Raw genomic sequence first — 20,900 nt, forward strand, 5'->3', positions numbered from 1 at the left:
CCCTTATTTAAAGATGTATTTACATATTTGGTCTATTATCGTGTGTTATTCAGATACCGAGGTTATTGTTTAATTATTATTTAATATTTCATTATGATCAGGCATTCGATACTAGTGATGTACTTTTGTGATAACATGTCGGGGTGCATACATACGATTTGCACCAAGGGAGAGATTATTGTATTCTGCGTGCCCTCGGTCATGCCCTCTGCTTTGCCTATGTCATCTGGTCCAAGGTACCATTGGATCACATGACATTGGTGATGGGGAACAATTCGGACACACTGTTCATATTGCCATGTATACACCATTAGGTGACATACTATTTAATGTTTATTCATATTATGATACTTATATAGATTTGTTTTTCTTAGGATTCATAACTTGGAACGCATGCGTAGTAGATGGGGTAGGACTAATTTACGCTTGGGAGCGCAGGCGCATGGAGAATTTACTTGCAACAAGTGGCGCATGCGCTGTGTGATATGCTTATTTTAGGACGCACGCGCATTGCAAATAAGGGGGAAGTGTTGGCTCTGTTTAGGGATAAGTTCCCACAACTGACGTCTCTGGGTGGTCATGAGGGCCGGACATTGTGATCACATGTCGGGTCAGAGGACCTCCCACGGAGTTATGAGTGAATATCCATAATGTGATTGTAACATGTGACTCAGGATTGTCACATGACACGGAGGTTCCGGTGACGTAATCAGTCACATGACCGGAACTATCCGAAACCTCTGGTGACGCATATCCGGCGGGGTCACCGGCGGTCTGGACGCTTGGCGCACGCACAGGTGAATAGGGCGCCATTATCTATTCGGGCTGCATACAATACATGGCCGGATAACCTGGAGAGCCTAACTATGAATGTAAGATATTGAGTGGGATATCCATGTTTTGTGCGCCACTTTGTTACTTTGATTAAGATGTCTATCTAGTATATACTATATATAGTACCATTAGGACATGAGATGAGTACCCCTGACGAAGTCCACGTGACGGAACGCGTGGGGTTAATCTACCTGATCCACCAGTGAGACAGCCATTGTTATTGTATATATTATTTATTTATTTATTTATACTTTTTATTGGTGTTTTTCACTTTTTGGCATATTTATTTCTTCCTTCTTTTAGGATATTGATTTGTTGCATTCTTTTCACATGCACTTGCACTTTGTGGCACTTAATTATAGGGTCAGATAGTTTACATATATATTATTCTCTTTGCACTATATCATAACTATTATTGCTCATTATATTTTATTGCTGTCTCTGTATTATCATGTGGGGTGGACCAGTTTCTCACTGTGCCTTATTGGGGCCAGTGTTAGGACCATTTGTGTGTTTTTATGGTTTTTAATCTTGTGTCTTTGTTTTTGGAGTTGATTTAAATAAAGAATATTTATTATATTGTGGAGGTGCAGACCTTGTTTTTCTGGATCTTTTTCCTTTTTCGTATACTATGGCATCCAGGAGACTGGACCTGGATACAGTAAGTATAGCTGTTATATAGCTGCCTTCAGGAGACTGGACCTGGATACAGTAAGTATGGCTGTTATATAGCAGTCTTAATGAGACTGGACCTGGATACAGTAAGTATAGCTGTTATATAATATGATAAATGTAAATTGATAAATATATTATTGATAATATGATAAATGTAAATTGCAGACATGTTTTATATAACATCCCCTGCTGATTTACCTTTTCAAAGTTAGAACTACAGCGACACTATAAGGCAACTGTATCACAAAATAAGCCAGCCAAATGTTTGCCAAAGTATACATCTTTCTTATTTATACTGTAGTTCACTAAACCTGTTAGTTTTGACAAACCGGTATCATTTTGATCTGACAAGGACAATGGGAATCTGCAGTGTAACATTTTATTTATTACATGTTAATATATAATTTATTTTATGTTGGCGACTGGCTTATGTATTAATGACCATGTGTATCCATATGTTACTGTAATATGGACAGGACTGTATAAAATGTTTGCCCAGTAAATGTATTCTTGGAAGTCTTATCTGTACTTTTTAATTTCCATCTCCAATAGCTCTGTGAGAGCTGTCAGGTTAGCGGGAGCTGTGTCTCCCTGACTGTATAATGATTGTAGCTTCCGGGTGAGTGAGAAGGCTGCACACAGCTATAAAGAACAGAGATCATTAGCACCTCAGTTACTCTCTATTCTGCAGTGGAATGTTGGCTCTCAGTTATGCTGACAACGCTGGAAGACGCATTGGTCCATTTGTGGTAAATCGCAAAAAATCATCCAGAGAATGAGCTGCACTAACAAAGCAACAGATAAACACTGTGACTAGACTGTATGGTGGGAAATCAGATGGTATCCATATACAACAGGCAGCAAAAATGAGAAAGTATGACTACAATAAAAATGGAGACTGTAAATAGATAAGGACTATCACAAAATTTGTATTTTTCATAACTGTGCATTTAGGTGCAACGACAATATTTGGCACAGAGCGGCAAATACGTATGAGGAATTTATATAGATATGAGGATGGTGGAAGATTGAGGATCCTAAAATGCTTGTCTGACACATTCTGTAGCAACAAGTCATGCCTAGGAGAAGTCCTTATGATGGCACAGGCAGATGGAGAAGAAAGGAGGATTGAGCCCCCAGTGAGTCACTGAATGTAACTGCATTGTAGTCACTTATGGTCTACAAAAACTGTTTACAGCTGGTATCTACCTTTATATGGACACTGGTCTTTGTACAGTGGATTTTGTTCAATAGCATTAGTCCTGTGATGGTATTAAAAATTATGTGGCAATATTTGTCAGTTGTAATCTTGTACTGTTGGCACTATTCATTTAAAAGGTATCTGTCACTAGGTTTATTCCACCTTAATTGTGAACAGCATAAATTAGTGACTGAAATGCTGAATAGATCGGTTTATTACTTCCATCATTTTGTTAGTCTGTTGTCCTAATATTCAGGAGAAGAGGATTCTTGCCACACCCCTCCCCCCCAGCTGCTGATTGACGGATGACTGCCTATACACAGCATGGATAGATAACTGGCAATCAGCAGCTGGTGGGCAGAGTCCATGTCCATGTTATACAGAAGAATATCTCTGGAGCAGCTGCACAGAACAATGTAAGTGATACATAGTTTTGTTCAGCTTCTCTGTCACTAGTTTTTGCTGCCCTTAGATAGGACACAATAACAATATACTAACAGAGTCTCTTTAAAGGGAACCTGTAACCCCCAGTGCCAGGGTGACAGGCTCCCGACCCCCCGCTACAGCCCCCTATCCTCACCTAATCCCGCCGGGTACCGCTTCTGGATCCGGTCGGGTCATGGAGATATCAGCCGCTGCAGAGACGAGTCCAGCACTCATAGAGAGTGACGGAGAGTCCAGCGCTATGAGCGTTGGACTCATCTCTCAGCATGCGCACCGGGCTGCAGCGGCTGATCTCAGTGACCCGACCGGATCCATAAGCGGGACCCGGCGGGATCAGGTGAGTATAGGGGGCTGTAGCGGGGGGCCGGGAGCCTGTCACCCCGGCACGGGGGGTGACAGGTTCCCTTTAAGTATACTGGATGACGTCAATATCAGTATGGTGGTAATAGTAGTGCTTATGGTGTGGCAGTAATATTTGCCCCTTGTCTACTGGTATTATTGGTAGTATCAGTCTCGATATACAGGATTTGTACATTAACAATATGGTAATATTTTTGGTAATATGTATGGTGATAATATTTGCTCTTTATATACCAGTGAACAACCCAGGGATTTAGATACATATTCTATAACTTCTCTATGAGCTCTTTATAAGGAACTGTATCAATGGCTTGGGTGAAATCCAGATAGGCAATATCCCCTGCACCACCCTCATCAAGCACTTTTTTTGACTTAATAAAAAAAAAAATCTATGAGATTAGTCTGACATGATCTGCCCCCAGTAAAGCTGTGCTGGTTTGGATCTATTAAACTGTTAAGTCTTAGGTAATTATCTTTTTCTGCTACTACAGATGTCAAGCTAACCAGCCTGTAGTCACTGGGCTCTTCTCTACTCTCCTTCTTGGGGATGGGTGTAATATTAACCATTCTCGAATCATCAGAAACATCTCCTATTAGGACTGACTGGTTATACAGATCCGTAAGGGAGCATGAATCACAGATCGAAATTCTATAAGTACCTTGGGGTAGACACCATTCTGGACCCATCATCTTATTCAACTTTAAACGCACAAGCTCCTCAGAAACATCAGTCTCTGAAAACACTGGAGTTGAAGCCTCACAACTGGAGGCAATGCTGTGTACAACTATACTGTGACTGTAAAAGCCTCCTGCTGATAACACTGAGCAAAACTAGCTATTCACATGGTCCCCATTAATTGCTTTTGTAATGCTGTACAGTTTCCTCTTCTCCCCATCGATGTAGTACATACTGCAAATTATTTTTAGCTGACAAATCGTCTTTTAAAGGGTTTAATGCCAAGACAATATCTTCTCATCATTATACCACCACCTTGAATCGCTGATCAACAGGTTCAAGAGGTTTATCAGAAACACCCAACTTACCCAAACTTAGGCATTAGAGCTTGCTATGTTCTGACAGATCTGTAACAATTCAATGATCTCATTACATCAACATGGAACAGAATGTTTTGTATTTGTATTCGGAATAAACCTGCACTGAATAAAAATTCATGCTTTTTATAAAGAGTCCTTTTTTCAGTCTTTTTATAGTTTTAGGTTAACCCCTTCATGTCACAGCCAATTTTCATATTTGCACTTTTGATTTTTCCTTCTTGCGTTTAAAAGGCCATGCTCCTGTACAGACCTATATGAGCTTTTATTTTTTTGCAACACCAATTGTACTTTGCAATTACACATTTAATTTCCCCATAAAATATGTAGTAAAACAGAAAAAAAATTAAATTATTTGCACAGTGAAGCGGAAAATGTAACATTTTGAGGGGTTTTGTTTCTACATCGTTCACCCTGTGGTAAAACTGACATATTATTTATGTTCCTCAAATCAGTATAATTGCAACAATAGACAAATTTGTAAAATAAAAAAAATATTTATGCTATGGTCTGTATTTTCTATTGGTACCTTGCTTGCGTATATTTGACTTTTAGATCACTTTTTTCCCAATTTTCGCAGATTTGATATAACCAAAGGTCAGCAATTTTGCACTTTGGCTTTTATCTTTACACTGTTTACCGTGCAAGATCAATCTAATAGTTCAGGTGATTCTGTGGACGGCGATAGCAACTATGTTTATAGTTATAAAATAGGGAAAGGAGGGTGATTTAATTTTATTATGAGAATGGATTTTTTTTTTTATTAAAAACTTTATTTTTTAGAAGTCCCCCATGGGACTTCTATTAACAATACCATGATTGCTCATAGGTATCAATGCAGTACATCTGATCGATGTAATTGCCCTTGAATACTAGGGCATGCTGGGGGCAGCCTCTCGTGATCGCCAAGCCATGACCAGCGGCATTACTTTGCTGAGGCTGGTAAGTATGACAGATAGGCTTCTCAACGTGGGAAGTCAATCTGGCCACTAGACTTCCACGGATAGCTTTTACAAGCCATTTAAATGTCAATGTCAGTTTTGACAGAAGCATGTAAATTGTTAATTAGCCATCAGGAACAATTGGTACATGCAAGCTACAGTAACAGCCACGCAACCCAGCTGCTGATAGGAGTAACACTCTCCCCATTTGTATCCCTTTAATGACATACTGGCATATACTTACATCATATGGCATTAAAGGGTTAAGGGTAAACATGCGAAGGTGTTTCAGGGTTTTACTTAATATGAGTAATACATGCAAATATGAGAATATAAGACAGAGGCGGATGTACAGACAATGCCTTGCTATGACACTTGTGACTAATGTTGAAACGATAAGAGAAAACAGGACAGCAGAATGAAGAACAAGTCAATGTCACGCTGTCAGGCGGCCATTTGATAAACATTATTGGTCTATTACTCACCTGGCCTCATCATTCATTGTGCTGGAGCCAATCGGAGCCATGAAGCTCACCAACTTGTTATGAACGTGGTACCTGCAGGAAGCAACAAAAACATCTTATCTATTAAGAAGTAACAAAGATATCACCATTTCCTATATTCCAAGTTACATTATGTGCGGGAGAGGCAGCTTATCATAAATGCCTGCAGTCAGTTAATAAATACAAAGATCGTCGCACTTGTGAGAATTATCATTTGTTGTGTGACGTGACCTCAAGGTCAGGACATAATATAAACCAGCAGCATAAACGCCTAATGTACAAGCTTAGGAGTCCATCTGGTGAAACTTATGGAAAACGCAAAACATTCCCCCTCCAGTGAGAATATATCAGGGAAGTAGTAGGCAGAAGCAGCAATGGCGGTTTCCTCATCTCAAACAAGTTACTGAAAGAAAAGCTACCACCAGTGGTGGATATACCCCAATATATAATGTCACAGTCTCTATAACGTATAATGCGCCCCTGAGCACACAACAGCTGTTGCGAGGTGGATGGCCTATTCACTAAAACAAATGCAGTTTGCATCTCATGGATTATTGCAGACTGTGCTTTTATGCACTACACGTCCTAGTACTCGGTGAGTCGGCTCTGGAACGCTACATGGTCTGCACTTTGTGGCTGGGTTGTTGTAGTTCTTTTTTTTCCAAATATTTTTATAAAATTTTCATATAAGACAAATAGTGCCATGCACGGCACAATAACTGTATAGCACACAAAACAAGTTTGTGACTTCACCATGAAACAACAAGAACAATGTAAAATGGAATGTATCATGGAAGTTGCAAAGCTCCCAAATTTCCCTTCAGCGACTCTGTACAATACCATTTTGTGAATTGGAATGGTCTAACAATGTCGTGGATTGCTTGTAAATCATAATGTTTTAAAATAAAGGGTCTCCATTTCTTAAAAAACTTCTTAGTTCTAGAGTCTTTATGCCTCTCTGTGTCTGTCTATCTTGTCAACACCAAAAAATACTTTCAGTTGTGCTACTACCATAGCAATATCGGGTACAGTGGGAAATAACCAGTTAGTGAATAAGCACCGTAATTGTTGTAGTTTCTAAACACTTCTGGGTTTCAGAATAATGTTAAAAAAAAAAACAAAAACCAGCAGCTAGTGTGTATACACAGTTCCAGGTGAAATCTAACGCTGTACTCATGCTGGAAAGATGCTTTAAAATTTGAAATCTCTGGAAACTAAAGTGATGGTGGTAATGGTGGTTATGGTGAATGTTTTCAGGTAATTTGCAAACAACAATCGGAGAAAAAAGAGTCACTTAGTCCAACAGGACCCTTAGTCTGTTACTTATGTCAAGGCGAGTGGGATATTTCTGTGAGAGCTTTAGGGTGCGCAGGTGATAAGTCACATGGGATTGTTAACAATGTGCACAGGTTGACTGTATTGGATTTACATTAAAGTGTTGAATGCCATTGTCGTTTTAGGACAAAAACAGGCAAAGTAGAAATATTCGAGGAACAGAGAAGCAATTGTCATGTGTCCAAACAGTCAAAAATTTCCATCTGCCTGGACATACATGTGATTTACGACTCATTTCCAATTTGCAAAGTTTTTGCTAAAATAAGTCAATGTTAGCTGTGAGTGCTGACTAGAGATGAGTCCAACTCCAGCATACTCAGGCATTTGATTAGCGGTGGCTAAAGAGGTTGGATATCGCCCTAGGGAGTTCTGGTGGACACAGCTTTTGGTCTATGGCTGTGTCCATGTTTTCCCTGTAGCCTTAGGGTAGTATTAGACGAATCGATTATCCGCCGTACTTGGCCGATTACATGCCGACATGTACGATGCCTTTCTGTATGAACCAAAATCCTGATACCGATAGGAGCAGCAACAGCAGACCGCTGCTATCTTCTATGGGCTACCCAGAAGAACTAAAGCTCGTCTGGGCAGCCCCCCTCCCCCGCACCTCCCATCCCTCTGCCCCCCCCACTTGCTGTTGGTGCATGTAATAGCACTGACAGCGAGTGGGGAACAAGGACCAAGTGAGCCATGACAGGTTAGTGCTCGCTTGCTAAAATATCGGGCCTCTAATATGGCCTTTATAGTTGCATGTGGACGAACCAGAACATACTCAAGGTTCGCTCATCTCTATTTAATACGCATGCAATAACTGCAGTGTTAGAACGTGCCCATGAAGAGTTTTAAAAAGGAAGAAAGATGTGGAACACCATCATATTTTATTGCTCAAGATTCGTGCATCTCCAGTATGAAACCATGCCCACAGGCGCCTGATGTCTGAACAATTTATTGACAAAATCCTCTGCTCAATATCTACCACACGGGACTGTGCTTTTCACATCTTTATCGTTTACATGCCTGGCGTACACCAGGGAAAAGGCTCAGATCCTGGCAAAATCTGTGCCTTTCCCGACGTACGGCCTGCCACTCGCCTGATGGCATAACCTCCTCCTGCGCCCGATTTATTTATGCCTGCTAGCAAGTGTAAATTATGGCAAAAATCTACACCTGCTGTGCGGCACAACCCAGCCCCTCAGATTTACGGGAAAAACAAGGTGCATGGGGGTGGGGCGGCCTTAATAAATTGCCCCTCCCATATTTTAAGTGAAACATTACAATGTATCCTTATGTTCTTCTCCATGATTCCCAGTCATCCCAACGGCAGCTATAAGGTTCACTAAGGTTCGCTTGTTACTGTGATAAAATCTCCTTTTGTTTTTTTTTCTTCTCGTTTTAATAACGCCGCCGGCCGTGAGATTTTCTAATTCTGTGCAGAAACAAACACTATAATGCAATTTCATGTACACAGGCAGCAAAATGAGATCTGTAAATCCATGACATTCTCCCTCCAAAATCCTTTATTTGCATCTTTCTGGCTATGAAGTACAACATGCTTAAACTTTTCACAGAGGAAGGATGTTTCGCTTAAATTGTAATTGAACATTTTGTTCACCTCTCTTGCTACTGATGATCTGGCCCAGACTGTTCAATTGTTATCTGAAGCCGGGTAATAAGATTGCCATGGTAGGGGCCTTGATCTGGCGGTGAACGAGTACAGCCCGTGTCGCATGCACTGAGATGGTCTGCATTATTTCAAAGGCTTTGAGAGTGTGACTCAGTGGTGTGATGTTGTCAGCGGCTTTTGACTGAATCATGAATACATCCAATTATGTGTGATGCTGACAGAAAAGAATATTGATAGCCAATAATTACAGGCTTCTCAGGCCAACAAAGCAGCTCTTTCCTCTTTTAATAAATTATCTGAGAACATCAATCTTAAAAATTACTATGCCACAACTGACCCAGACTGACTCGCATGACTTTCTATCTGATGTGTTTGCAGCCAAGGATGATCGTGGACACATTTAAGCTTTTTTTTTATTTTTTTTTTTTATAGTAAATGGCTTATAAATGTGTTCTATGAGGATTAAACAATAGTAACCGCTTAGAACACAATACTCAACAATGGATTAGAATAAAATATTAGGCATCAACATTGCCTTAAAAGTTGCGTGCAGAACCATCATGGTGGCGTAGCTCAGGGTTCAAGAGAAGTGCGGCAACGTCTAGGAAAATTTATTATTGATGGCGGCTGCCGACACAGTGAAAACCACCCGTATGCAGACCAAGTGGTAGGAAGAAGGCGGCTCTGCTAAAAAGCCTCGGCTTCAATGAGCTGGAGAGACTTTGACATTGCCTGTCATCATTTTTATCAGAAAGACACATCTCTATGATTAGTGCTACTTGAAGGCTGTCTGGACGCTCCACAAGACGTACTAAAATATTTCAGTGGCAAAATGTCTCGCATTAATTATCACTTCTCTCGTTCGCATTAAAAAGGGGAAAACAACATTCAGTTTGCTGAGAAAAAAATAAATAACACAGGATGGCTTCTCCGTAGCGAATGTATAGTATGGGGGTTTCATGCCCCCCCATAGACTGTCACAGCAGGATGGGCCCAGAGGAAATGGTGGAAATAGGAGAGATCGTTTTTCATTGTGTCAATATGGAAGCACAAACTATGACATCAAAGTAGACAATGTTCTTTTTCGTGATTTTAGGAGTCTACCTGTAAAGTGCAAGTGCCCTACACTATAAGATCATTTATTTATTTATAGTGGTATTCCACTCAAACATAACTTTTGATATGTTGCTGCCCATGGTGAGACTAACAATTCCTTACATAGTTATTATCTATTCAGTCTCCTTTCCCCAGTTCTGAGCTGCTACTTTCTGCTGAAGACACAAAAATCTGTGTGTGAGCCTCTCTCTCTGCCTCCCTTTCCTCCCACCTTCTGAGACAGCTGATGTAAACAAGTCCCTGTATGCCTATTGTAGCAAATTTGTAATGCTGAGAGGGTTAGTTTATCAGCAACTTGACTTGGGAATAAGCTACAATGTTGCAGATACAGCCAGTCAGGGACTTGTTTACATTAGCTGTCTCAGAAGGGAGGGGGAGTGAAAAGCTCACACACAGATTTTTTGTGTTTTCAGCAGAAAGAAGCAGTTCAGAACTGGGGGAAGCAATAGGTAATAACAAGTATTGGAAGGAATGTTAGTCTCACCATGGGCAGCATCATATTGCTTCCTATGCCACTTTTACTTATTCCACTGCACTTCACATCACTCAAATTGCTCTCTGTCCCCATCAGGGCTCACAATCTCAATTCACCAACTTTAGAAATGTGGCGACCACCAACAGCTCCAGAAACATTACAGTTCTCTATCCAGTGAGGTTTAGAGCTCTTAGCAGCAAATCGCTCTTACAGATTCCAGTTATGACAAGAGAAAACCAAACATATGAGGAGGAGCATTTTTGAGTGATTTTTTTTTAAAATTACTTTATTTATGTAACGTACAGTTAATATTGTGCGTTTCTTTTCCATTACCCGAATTGTTCAAGGTTCATAATTTGGCCGTCAGATTGCGCTTACCTCACTTTCCTCCCTTTGCTTGCTTTGGTGTCTACTTTCTTCTTGATCTTGCTCCTCAGTTTCTGAATGGCAAGCCACTGCCTAGAAGACCAGGACAAGAGGTGAAGGCACAGCAATATTTATGAAAGCTTCCAGTATTGTAACAGAAAGCAATGCATATTAGGTTTCTTTCAAATGAACTGGTGCCAGAGAGTTATATAGATTTGGAATTTACTTCTATTAAAATCTCCATTACTTATCAGTTGCTGTATGTCTTGCAGGAAGTAATGTATTCTTTCCAGTGCTCTCTGCCGCCACCTCTGTCCATGTGAGGACATGTCCAGAGCAGTAGCAAATCCCCATGGAAAACCTTTCCTGCTCTGCACAGTTCCTGACATGGACAGAGAGAATAAACCACTTCCTGCAGGACATATAGCAGCTGATAAGTAATCATGATGATCTGCCATCTCAAGTCAGATTACCGGTATTTGAAATCCTGTAAACTTGAAGTGTACATGGCATTGTTCTTTATACAGGCTGTGAATGCGCAGTAACACACAGCCAATGCCTGCTCCATAAACAAGTGATCTTCACTTCAGTAATAATTGACCTCCGTCTAGGGACTTTGGCTGTACAGTTGAAGCTAGAGTTTTAAATAATAATTATGGAGATGATCAATGGCTAATCAATACAGTGTATAGCTACCTGCCCTGGCAAAGAGCAAAAGGTTTGAAAAGCGACTCCGCCGTGTGAACCAAACACTATTATGGATACATATTTTACTGTGGTAGCAGAGTAGATTAAAAAGGGAAAACAAGCACTGAAAATTGATTTTTCCACAAGTCCGACAATTCTAGTTTTTGCTTAAAATCTTACACAATTGTCAAATAAAACGAGAAAAAAAAAAAAAAGCTATGCACATGAATAGAACGGCGCGATGTGCGGGAACTGGGCCGCAGTTCAATAAAAAAGACCGCGGCACCGGCGTCCCTGTGCCAGCGCTGTTCATGTGCAACACTTAAAGCGAATGTATCTGATGTTACTTTTGCTTTAAGACATTAAAATTAAAGGGGTTATCCAGTACTACCAAAACATGGCCACTTTCTTTTAGAGACAACACGACTCTTGTCTCCACTTCAGGTGCGGTTTGCAATTAAGCTCCATTCACTTCAATGAAACTGAGCAGCAAAACCCCGCCCAAGCTGGAGACAAGAGAGGGGCTGTCTCTGGAAGAAAGTGGCCATGTTTTTGTAGCTCTGGATAACCCCTTTAAAAGTGCAAGTTAAAGGAGAAGTCCAAAGGGGGGGTGGACACACACAATAACCACCACTACTCACCCGTCCTCGTGCCTGTCCAGCGCGGATCACTGCTCTGGGACCCCCGGTGGTGTTTCTGGGATCATCATCTTAGCCAACATCATGACCAGGCTGATTGACACGACAAAATCACGACCAGGCTGGGGTGGGACACCACTCCTGTTACTGATTGGCTGAGTGGGCTCTCCATCAGCCGAGTCGGGCATTTCCCCAAACCCCCCCACAGACCCCCCCCCACCCCCACCCGACTTGTGACATCAAAAAGACTTCTGGAGGGGGTCCCAGATCTTCTCGGACAGCGATTTGCGGGTGCGGGGAGAGCAAAGTAGTTGTGCCTTTGATGTTCTCCCCTGCCCTTGCCAGTAAAGGTGTATTTCTATCCTCATAATTTTATGGTACATAATACCAATAGGCGTCAAATATTACATCACCGAGTGTCACATCTCTAAGAACCCTGACAATTTGGAGAACGAAAGCACAAAGTTCCATTTGACATTTGCCCTGCACGGCAGCCCTGCTGACCACCTATCATATGGGACCTGGGACGCTCATACATTGTAGTCTGAGCACAAATCCAAACTTCTGACATTTCTCTATGACACGTCAAAGGTTTTTTTAAAACAACAGGTATACTTTAAGATAACCTGAAGAGCACTAAAGAGCTGTACTACAGGTCATAGGAGCTTAGAAAAATGCTACATAAAATTAGAATACTATTAAGTTTATGCTCATAACCGCCACACATACTTCAATTTTATTTGCTTTAAAGGGGAACTACAGCAATTTTTTTTTCTGGCAAATCGACTGGTGCCAGAAAGTTAGATGGATTTGTAATTTACTTCTATTTAAAAATCTGAGGCCTTCCAGTACTTATCAGCTGCTGTATGTCCTACAGGAAGGGGTGTATTCTTTCCAGTCTGACACAGTGCTCTCTGCTGCCACCTGTCTCCATGTCAGGAACTGTCCAGAACAGTAGCAAATCCTCATAGAAAACCTCTTCTGCTCTGGACAGTTCCTGACATGGACAGAGGTGGCAGCAGAGAGAACTGTGTCAGACTGGAAAGAATACACCACTTCCTGCAGGACATACAGCAGCTGATAAGTACTGGGATACCTCTGATTTTTAAACAGAGGTAAATTACAAATCTATATAACTTTCTGACACCAGTTGATTTGAAAGAAAAATTCTTTCCCGCTGGATAACCCCTTTAATCATCACAGAACGTTCAGTATAAATTTACAACCCAAAACAACAGCCTGGTCTCTGGCAGCAGATGGCATCCTTCACTATGTTAGAGTTCATATTAATGAGGGGCGTCGTGCTTTTATATCTCGGCACAAAAGAAAGGTGGAGAAGGGGGCATTAGTTATTGTACATATGAAACGGGAGACTGAATAAGATTTTTCCTGAAAAATAATGGCTGTGATATCATCGGAAACTTTACCGACCATGAAGAAATGTCTAAAAGAATGATTTTATCCAGTCTCTAAGGCTCTTATAACTGTGCTTGACCTTTGAGCTTTACTACTACTTTTTCTGTAAAACAGACAAGTGACTGTAGCATTCATCAGATAGCTTCTCACACTCACCTGCCCATGGCCACTTGGTCATTGGGATCCAGAGAGGTTGTCTTACGCTCTATCAATTCCCGCAACAACTAAGAAGATTAAAACACATGATTATGACTCGTCACAAATAAAACCCCTCTATACTAATAACATCAAAAAGTATACCAAAGGATACCAAAGAACTGTTAGTATAAATGCTCCATTATGAATCTGTCATCCAGAGATGTGACCATGCTGGGTCGGATCCGTGCACAAGCCCTATTGGGGTTCGTGCACGGAATCAACCTGGCGTGTTTATATCCATAGTTACCCAACCTTCCAATAGCAGGAGCGACTGCACTTGGTTATAGTGTGCAAACTTGACAGGTACCCTTTAATGGGGTCATCCAGACTTAGAAAAACATTGCTGCTAATTTCCAGAAACAGCACCTGGGGAAAGGGGTAGCACTGTTGTGAAAGTAGTTGTGTTTTTTCTTTTTCTGGGTAACTCCTATAAATTGTTAATCCTGAAAGGTGAACACTGTAAAAACACACATCAGAATTGCTGATTTTGGTCACAGTGCCTCCAAAAAGTGAAAACAAAAATTATCAGAAGGTAATGTAGCTATATTTTTTTTCCAATTGTGGGTACCCCCTTTAAGGCTATGTTCACACACCGTTAAAATGATGTCCTTTTTTATGGGGTGGCCGTCATTTAACGGCAAACAACAGCTGCTATTTTAAAACAATGGCTGTTATTATACAAATATTGGCAGTTGTTTGCCGTTAAATGACGTCCACCGCATAAAAACGGCCGTCATTTTGATGGTGAGTGAACATAACTTATATCTACAATAGATAATACACAATAAATCTAGTCCAAATGACATGGCCAAGCTTTTACACAAAAACTTAAGAAATAAAGAGTTTTCGGTACCCTGCAATCAGAATATTATATCCAACTATCGCCCCAAAACATAGAAAATTTAGTCCAAGCAACCATGTTTTTCACTGGTGCAATGGTTTCCCAAGTATAGAATGAGCAGATATGTAAATGTAGAAATGAGAAGCTATACTGGAACTTTTCTAACTAAACTATATACCAGTCCGCTCAGTTCCTTTTGCCCTTCAACATGATACATGCAAAGTATGATGCTCGTCCATTCTGAAAACAAAATGATAGTAGTCAATTAATAGTCCAGGCGATTTTAAAAAACTTTGTAATAGGGTTCATTAGGCAAATATGCCATTATCTGCATTTAAAAAGGCTTTCCCCAGCCCCCCCCCCCCCCCGCCTCTCTCTCATTCACTGCTCATTATCAGGAAATCTCGACTCTTTTACATGAGTCGAGCCCTGTCTAATCTATGGAGGGGGGAGGAGGGAGATTAGTCGCCAGCAGAGAGCAGAGAACAAAGGATTACACAGCTGTATGAAAGCCGGTATTCAGAGGTCAGTGCTGACTTCAGAAGCGATAGCCTGGTGATGTAGCTTTAAATTAAATCTTTGTTGTCCTGTTTTGTTGCCTCATCTCCCTCCACCCCTCCCCTCTCCATAAGAGAACCATGAAGACAGGGGGGAGAGCTTTAAACTGCTTTTTCATGATAAAAATGCATTTTTCGGCTAATAAGCCCAATTACAAAGTTTCTTAAAATTGCCTGTACTATTGATTTCTGCAAAAAAAAATAATCAAAACGACAGTGACACTTTAAGGGAATTTATTGGTTGTAGAATCCATACTCTAATTTTAAGAGATCTGTCTAGTGACTTTTTGTATTTATTGACTTGTTTAGTTCCCAGAGCTCCCTGCACCACACATCTCCTATCATGTGGAACAGGCTGCATGCAGTATGGCTGTACAGTCTACATAAGCCGGCGAATGTCGCCTACACATTGGTGTAACACACACAGAATGTAAGATATGAACCCTAAACAGAAGGTGTTGTAATTCGGACATACAGAGGTTTTATCAACATTTAATTAATTGCTGGAGCAAAGGTCCACAAAGCGTCCGGCAGTCACGTAGCCCTCTGAACCGGCCCTTTAAACGGATCCTGAATATTTCATTGTATCTAGAACACTTGGGCAGAATAGAAGCACAAACATCAAGGGATCAGAGTTTACATTTTCTTTGTATTACAGCTTTGGTGTCATGTAATAACCAGAATGGCAGGATACGGATATATTATATATTATATATAATATATATATATATATATATATATATATATATATATATATATATATATATATATATATATATATATATATTTAGCTTCGACCTACTACCACATATCTCAAACATAAGGCATCTAAGGCTTCTAGAGGGTTTTCTCCGAACCTGTGCTGAAGGGTAATCTCCCACCCCCCTCCTCCTCACCTAGACGCTCCATTCATCATCCTGTTTTATGCTCTGAATTTATTAGTCAAAACAGAAATATCTCTCGTCAAAACTCAATATATTCTTTTGAGAGTGATATATGATGTCTCCCTATGTCTAATAATTAACTAGGAAGTGTGAGTAAATCACGCTGAGCATTAAGCTCTGATGTGTGAACACTGAACGCAGACGGTTTTAACTCCTAAATGGCCAAATCTACGCCAGATAATCCCTGCGTATGCCAAATGCTGAACCTGAAACAAGTCCAAAACCACATACGGTAACGTTACCTAATAACAATGCATGAGCAAGCTTCCTAATAAACTGCGTGTCACATACTCCGTGCAATGCAATGGTCCTAATCTCCCCATATAAAGCTTTGTATGTATTGTACAGTATGTAAATGGAGCACCGCAAAGCGACTGTCCTGACATAAAGCAAGCGCAGCATCACTTTATGTAGGAGGTGACAGAAAACATAAAGCAATTCTCTTTATCCGTATTGTTGAATTGGCTTCAACTTGAATCTCTGCCTAATCCCACTCAGCAGAAGACATTAACCCGGTCATCTGAACAGGTGCTGTACGGTGTCTGTCAGGGCCCGGCTCCCTACAATTACCGGCACACATTTGAGTGGTAATCTTTACAGATCATCTTTCCCAAGAAATACTCTTGTGAGGGAATGGAACAGAAGGAGGAGCCGGTCAAAGGGGAAAGTCAAGGTGGTGTGTGTGTATAATGACGGTGGGGGCGGCTGCACAACCAAGGGGGTTGGGAGGGAAGAAAAGAAAATGAATGTGTAGCTGCCTTACGGCTCAGCAGATGTCCGCATGTGATGAACGAGGCTGGGATCTGCTGCTGCCGGCTGCCAAGGAGCGGTAAGTGATTAAAGCCTCCGCAGCTTCAAGCACCATACTTAGAATCTGCAGGGTTCCCCAGCCTTGCACCCATTCCTTGCTGTGCTGCCAGATGTTGACAACTGCTCCTGCGCTCCTTCCCTCTATACGGATGGCAGCAGTTGGCACGGAAGTTCTGCAATCTGGAACATTTGTGGAGACGCTGCGTGCTGACAAGTGTCGCCCATTATTCACCTTTACAGAACGCCAGAGCGACTTTAATTCTCTGCCAATCGCCTCCTGGGAGCCGGCCAAGATAAAGTTGCGGCTGGCAGCCTCATTTGTTTTACTCAGGTGTTTCTGTTGCCTTACTGACCTCTATTAGTTTAAGTTTTAATTTAGATTAACCCCGCCACCCCAATTAACCAGTCACGGAGAAAAGAGATAAGATGTGACTACTCATAACTCCGAATTTGGAATTTATCAGAGTTAAAAATTATGAAGCGCCATAAGAGACTGGTCACCCGGCGCTATCTGTCTCTGAACTCATCACTTAAGGGTAAATTAAAAAGAAAAAAAAAATTGCTACTTAGGTGTGAGCTTAGAGATTATACATCTACCTGTGATAGCGAGTATATAATATATATATATATATATATATATATATATCACACACACACACACACACACACACACACACACACACACACACACAGAGTCCTGGAGGACAGATTACAGGGGTCAGTTATAACTATTTTTACAGATCAATTAGGTACAGGTGGTAGAGGTACAGAGAAGTCACGTGACCAACGAACGCCAGGACACAGAAAAGCCGGAAATTACGCTTTGATATGTGACAAAATAAAGATGAATTGAAATAAAATACTAGATAGATACGGTGTGCCTATTTTTATATGCAATTCAAACATTTGTATTTTAAGAGGGATTCTATTTTTTTTGGTAATAAATAATAAATGTATATTACTAATACAGTGCTTTACTAGAGTGATATTACTAATACAGTGCTTTATTACTTATATTACTAATACAGTGCTTTACTACTTATATTACTAATACAGTGCTTTATTACTTGTATTACTAATACAGTGCTTTATTACTTATATTACTAATACAGCGCTTTACTAGAGTGATATTACTAATACAGTGCTTTATTAGAGTGATATTACTAATACAGTGCTTTACTAGAGTGATATTACTAATACAGTGCTTTATTAGAGTGATATTACTAATACAGTGCTTTACTAGAATGATATTACTAATACAGTGCTTTATTACTTATATTACTAATACAGTGCTTTATTACTTATATTACTAATACAGTGCTTTAATAGAGTGATATTACTAATACAGCGCTTTACTAGAGTGATATTACTAATACAGTGCTTTATTAGAATGATATTACTAATACAGTGCTTTATTACTTATATTACTAATACAGTGCTTTATTACTTATATTACTAATACAGTGCTTTAATAGAGTGATATTACTAATACAGCACTTTACTAGAGCGATATTACTAATACAGTGCTTTATTACTTTGTAATATAACTCCTACCATTCAAATACTGTTGAGTGTCAGCAGTAAGGGGGCTCCATGGGCCGCCCTTCTGCCACCAATATTTGTGTTGGGAACAGCAGGGCTGTCTAAGCCCTGCAGTTCCTGAACCACTGCTCTGATCAAGTGCTGCCCCATTTCTATGTCTTGTATATTCTTATATACAGTACCCAGGGGGGAGGCTGCCATACACCATCACTGTGTTGTGCGGCAGCCTCCTAACTAGCACTATTACACTTACATTGTTCTGTGCAGCTCATTCACAAATATCCTCCTCAACAACATGGACAATAAGTAGTCCTCTCCATTACGTGCATAAGCCCAGTAGTCCTGGATATTCATGAGAAGCAGTAAACTGCTTATTGGCAGTTATCTATCTATGCTAGGCAATCAGCTTTCAGTCAGCAGCTGGAGGGCGGGGGGAGGGGTGTGGGAAGAATCCCACTCTCCAGCATATTAGGAGAACGGCAGAACACAATGATGTAAGTAATACACTTATCTCTTCAGCATTTCTGTCACTAGTTTATGCAGTCTTCATTTAAGGCAGCATAAACCTAGTGACAGATTCCCTTTAAAGGAGAAGTCCGGCGGAAATTGTTATTAAAGTATTGTATTCCCTCCAAAAGTTATACAAATCACCAATATACACTTAATATGGGAAATGCACATAAGTTTGGATGATGGCAGAGGGATGCTCAGTGTCCCTCCAGTGCCCTGTGTCCCTCAGTGTCCCCCTGCCATCATCCTCTTCAGCAGCCACAGCCCGCACAGCTCTGGGAGTCGGGTCGTGACATCACCATTTTATCCAGGAAGTGAAGCCTTGATGCAGTAGAAGGTGCACAGAAAAAAGCACTTTGTGAGCATTTCCCCGTAATAAGTGTATATTGGTGATTTGTATAACTTTTAGGGGACAAAACAATACTGTAATAAAAAATTTGCCAGACTTCTCAGTGTGTAGTAAAAAAAAACAAAACATGTATTTTATGGGTCACTGCGATTACAGCAATACCAATTATTATTATTTTTTTTTTAACCATTACCACTTTGGTGCAATAGAAACTATTTAAAAACAAACAAACAAAAAAATGCTACATTCCAAGTAGGGCTATTCCGGATTTAAATCTCAATTTATTTTTTTTTGCTAACGATGATGGGTGTAGTAGTAGAGGCACTGTAGATGAGGGGTAGAAGTAGAAGTAGAGAAGAGGAGTAACAGTAGTGGGAGTAGTAGTAGGGGTAGTGGCAGCAATAGTAGTTGTAGAGGGAGTAGTAGTAGTATCTGGAGTGGGAGTAGTATTGGGAATAGTAGTAGCAGTAGTAGCAATGGCTGCAGTTTTTTAGATTCTTTAATTTTATTCTGGAGTTGATGTGTGTCAGAATTTTTACGTGGGTTAAGGCCGAATACGCACATCTCCAAACCATGTTTTTAGGGGGAAAAAAAGCTAACATTTCTTTCTTGAACATGGTAGAATGAGACCTGCTGCCTTTCTTGTGAATAAAAACCTCAATGACATTTGTCACTAAAGCTTCTGTGAACCCAGTGATCTGAGTCCGGTCACACAGAATATCAAAAATCATGGTATTTGTGATCAAGGAGGAGGCTTTCGCCCGCTGTTTCCTGTAAAGTAGAATACACACTGAACAGACTGAACTTTTTTTTTTTAAAGTAATGTAAAGGGTAAAGGGAAGTAGCTTAAGACATTGTTAACCCCTTCCTGCAAATTCACATTCATATACTTCCGGGATTTGCTGCTGTTAAACGCAACCCGACGTACATGAACGACCTCTCATCACACAGCCTGTCTGGCGATCGATGTGTTTGGTCCGTCCGTACAGGCAGACCAATCACAGTGAAGAGGACAGGAGGGTCCGGCTTCTGACAACTCCCCCAGACCCAATCTCCTCCTCTGTATGCGGCAGGAGTCCAGAGTCAGGAGGGAACAGTAAGCAACAACACAAACACAGTGGGGCCGAGAGGGGGCGTTATGGGGGGGGGGAGGGTTGGGGTCGTGCTGCAGCACGTAGAGGGGGTGTGGCCTCTGTGTGCGCCGTATTTATAATTTTTCTGCCGGAAAAATTATACTAAAACCTTTTCGCACAAACCGGCTCCGTGCTCTCTGGATTTTTGTAGAGGCAATGCGCCTCTACATAAATCCCCTGAGCTGCCGGGACATTTGTAAGCCCAGCGTAAAAAAACACAGGACTTCATAAATGTCCCCCCTTGTGTCCAAACTGTTTTGGGTAATGCTGCCTAACGGTAAAACCACGACAAGAGTCTTCAGGCTCAGTTTCCCTCCAGCAAGGTAGAAAATTACTGGAGGGAAAAGA

General features: G+C 40.8%; 1 protein-coding gene across 1 annotated transcript in view; it reads right to left on the reverse strand.

Moving 5' to 3' along the window:
• AATF (apoptosis antagonizing transcription factor) overlaps positions 1-20,900 on the reverse strand; it is a 106,110-nt gene that overhangs the window by 17,541 nt on the left and 67,669 nt on the right. The window contains exons 9-11 of the mRNA XM_069971478.1: positions 13,825-13,892; positions 10,940-11,020; positions 5,994-6,065 (exon numbers count right to left, since the gene is read on the reverse strand). Of these exons, the coding sequence (XP_069827579.1) occupies positions 5,994-6,065; positions 10,940-11,020; positions 13,825-13,892 (221 nt within the window). The remainder of the gene's footprint in view (positions 1-5,993; positions 6,066-10,939; positions 11,021-13,824; positions 13,893-20,900) is intronic.

The sequence above is a fragment of the Dendropsophus ebraccatus genome, chromosome 5 (genome assembly GCF_027789765.1).
Source record: "Dendropsophus ebraccatus isolate aDenEbr1 chromosome 5, aDenEbr1.pat, whole genome shotgun sequence".
Taxonomy (NCBI): domain Eukaryota; kingdom Metazoa; phylum Chordata; class Amphibia; order Anura; family Hylidae; genus Dendropsophus; species Dendropsophus ebraccatus.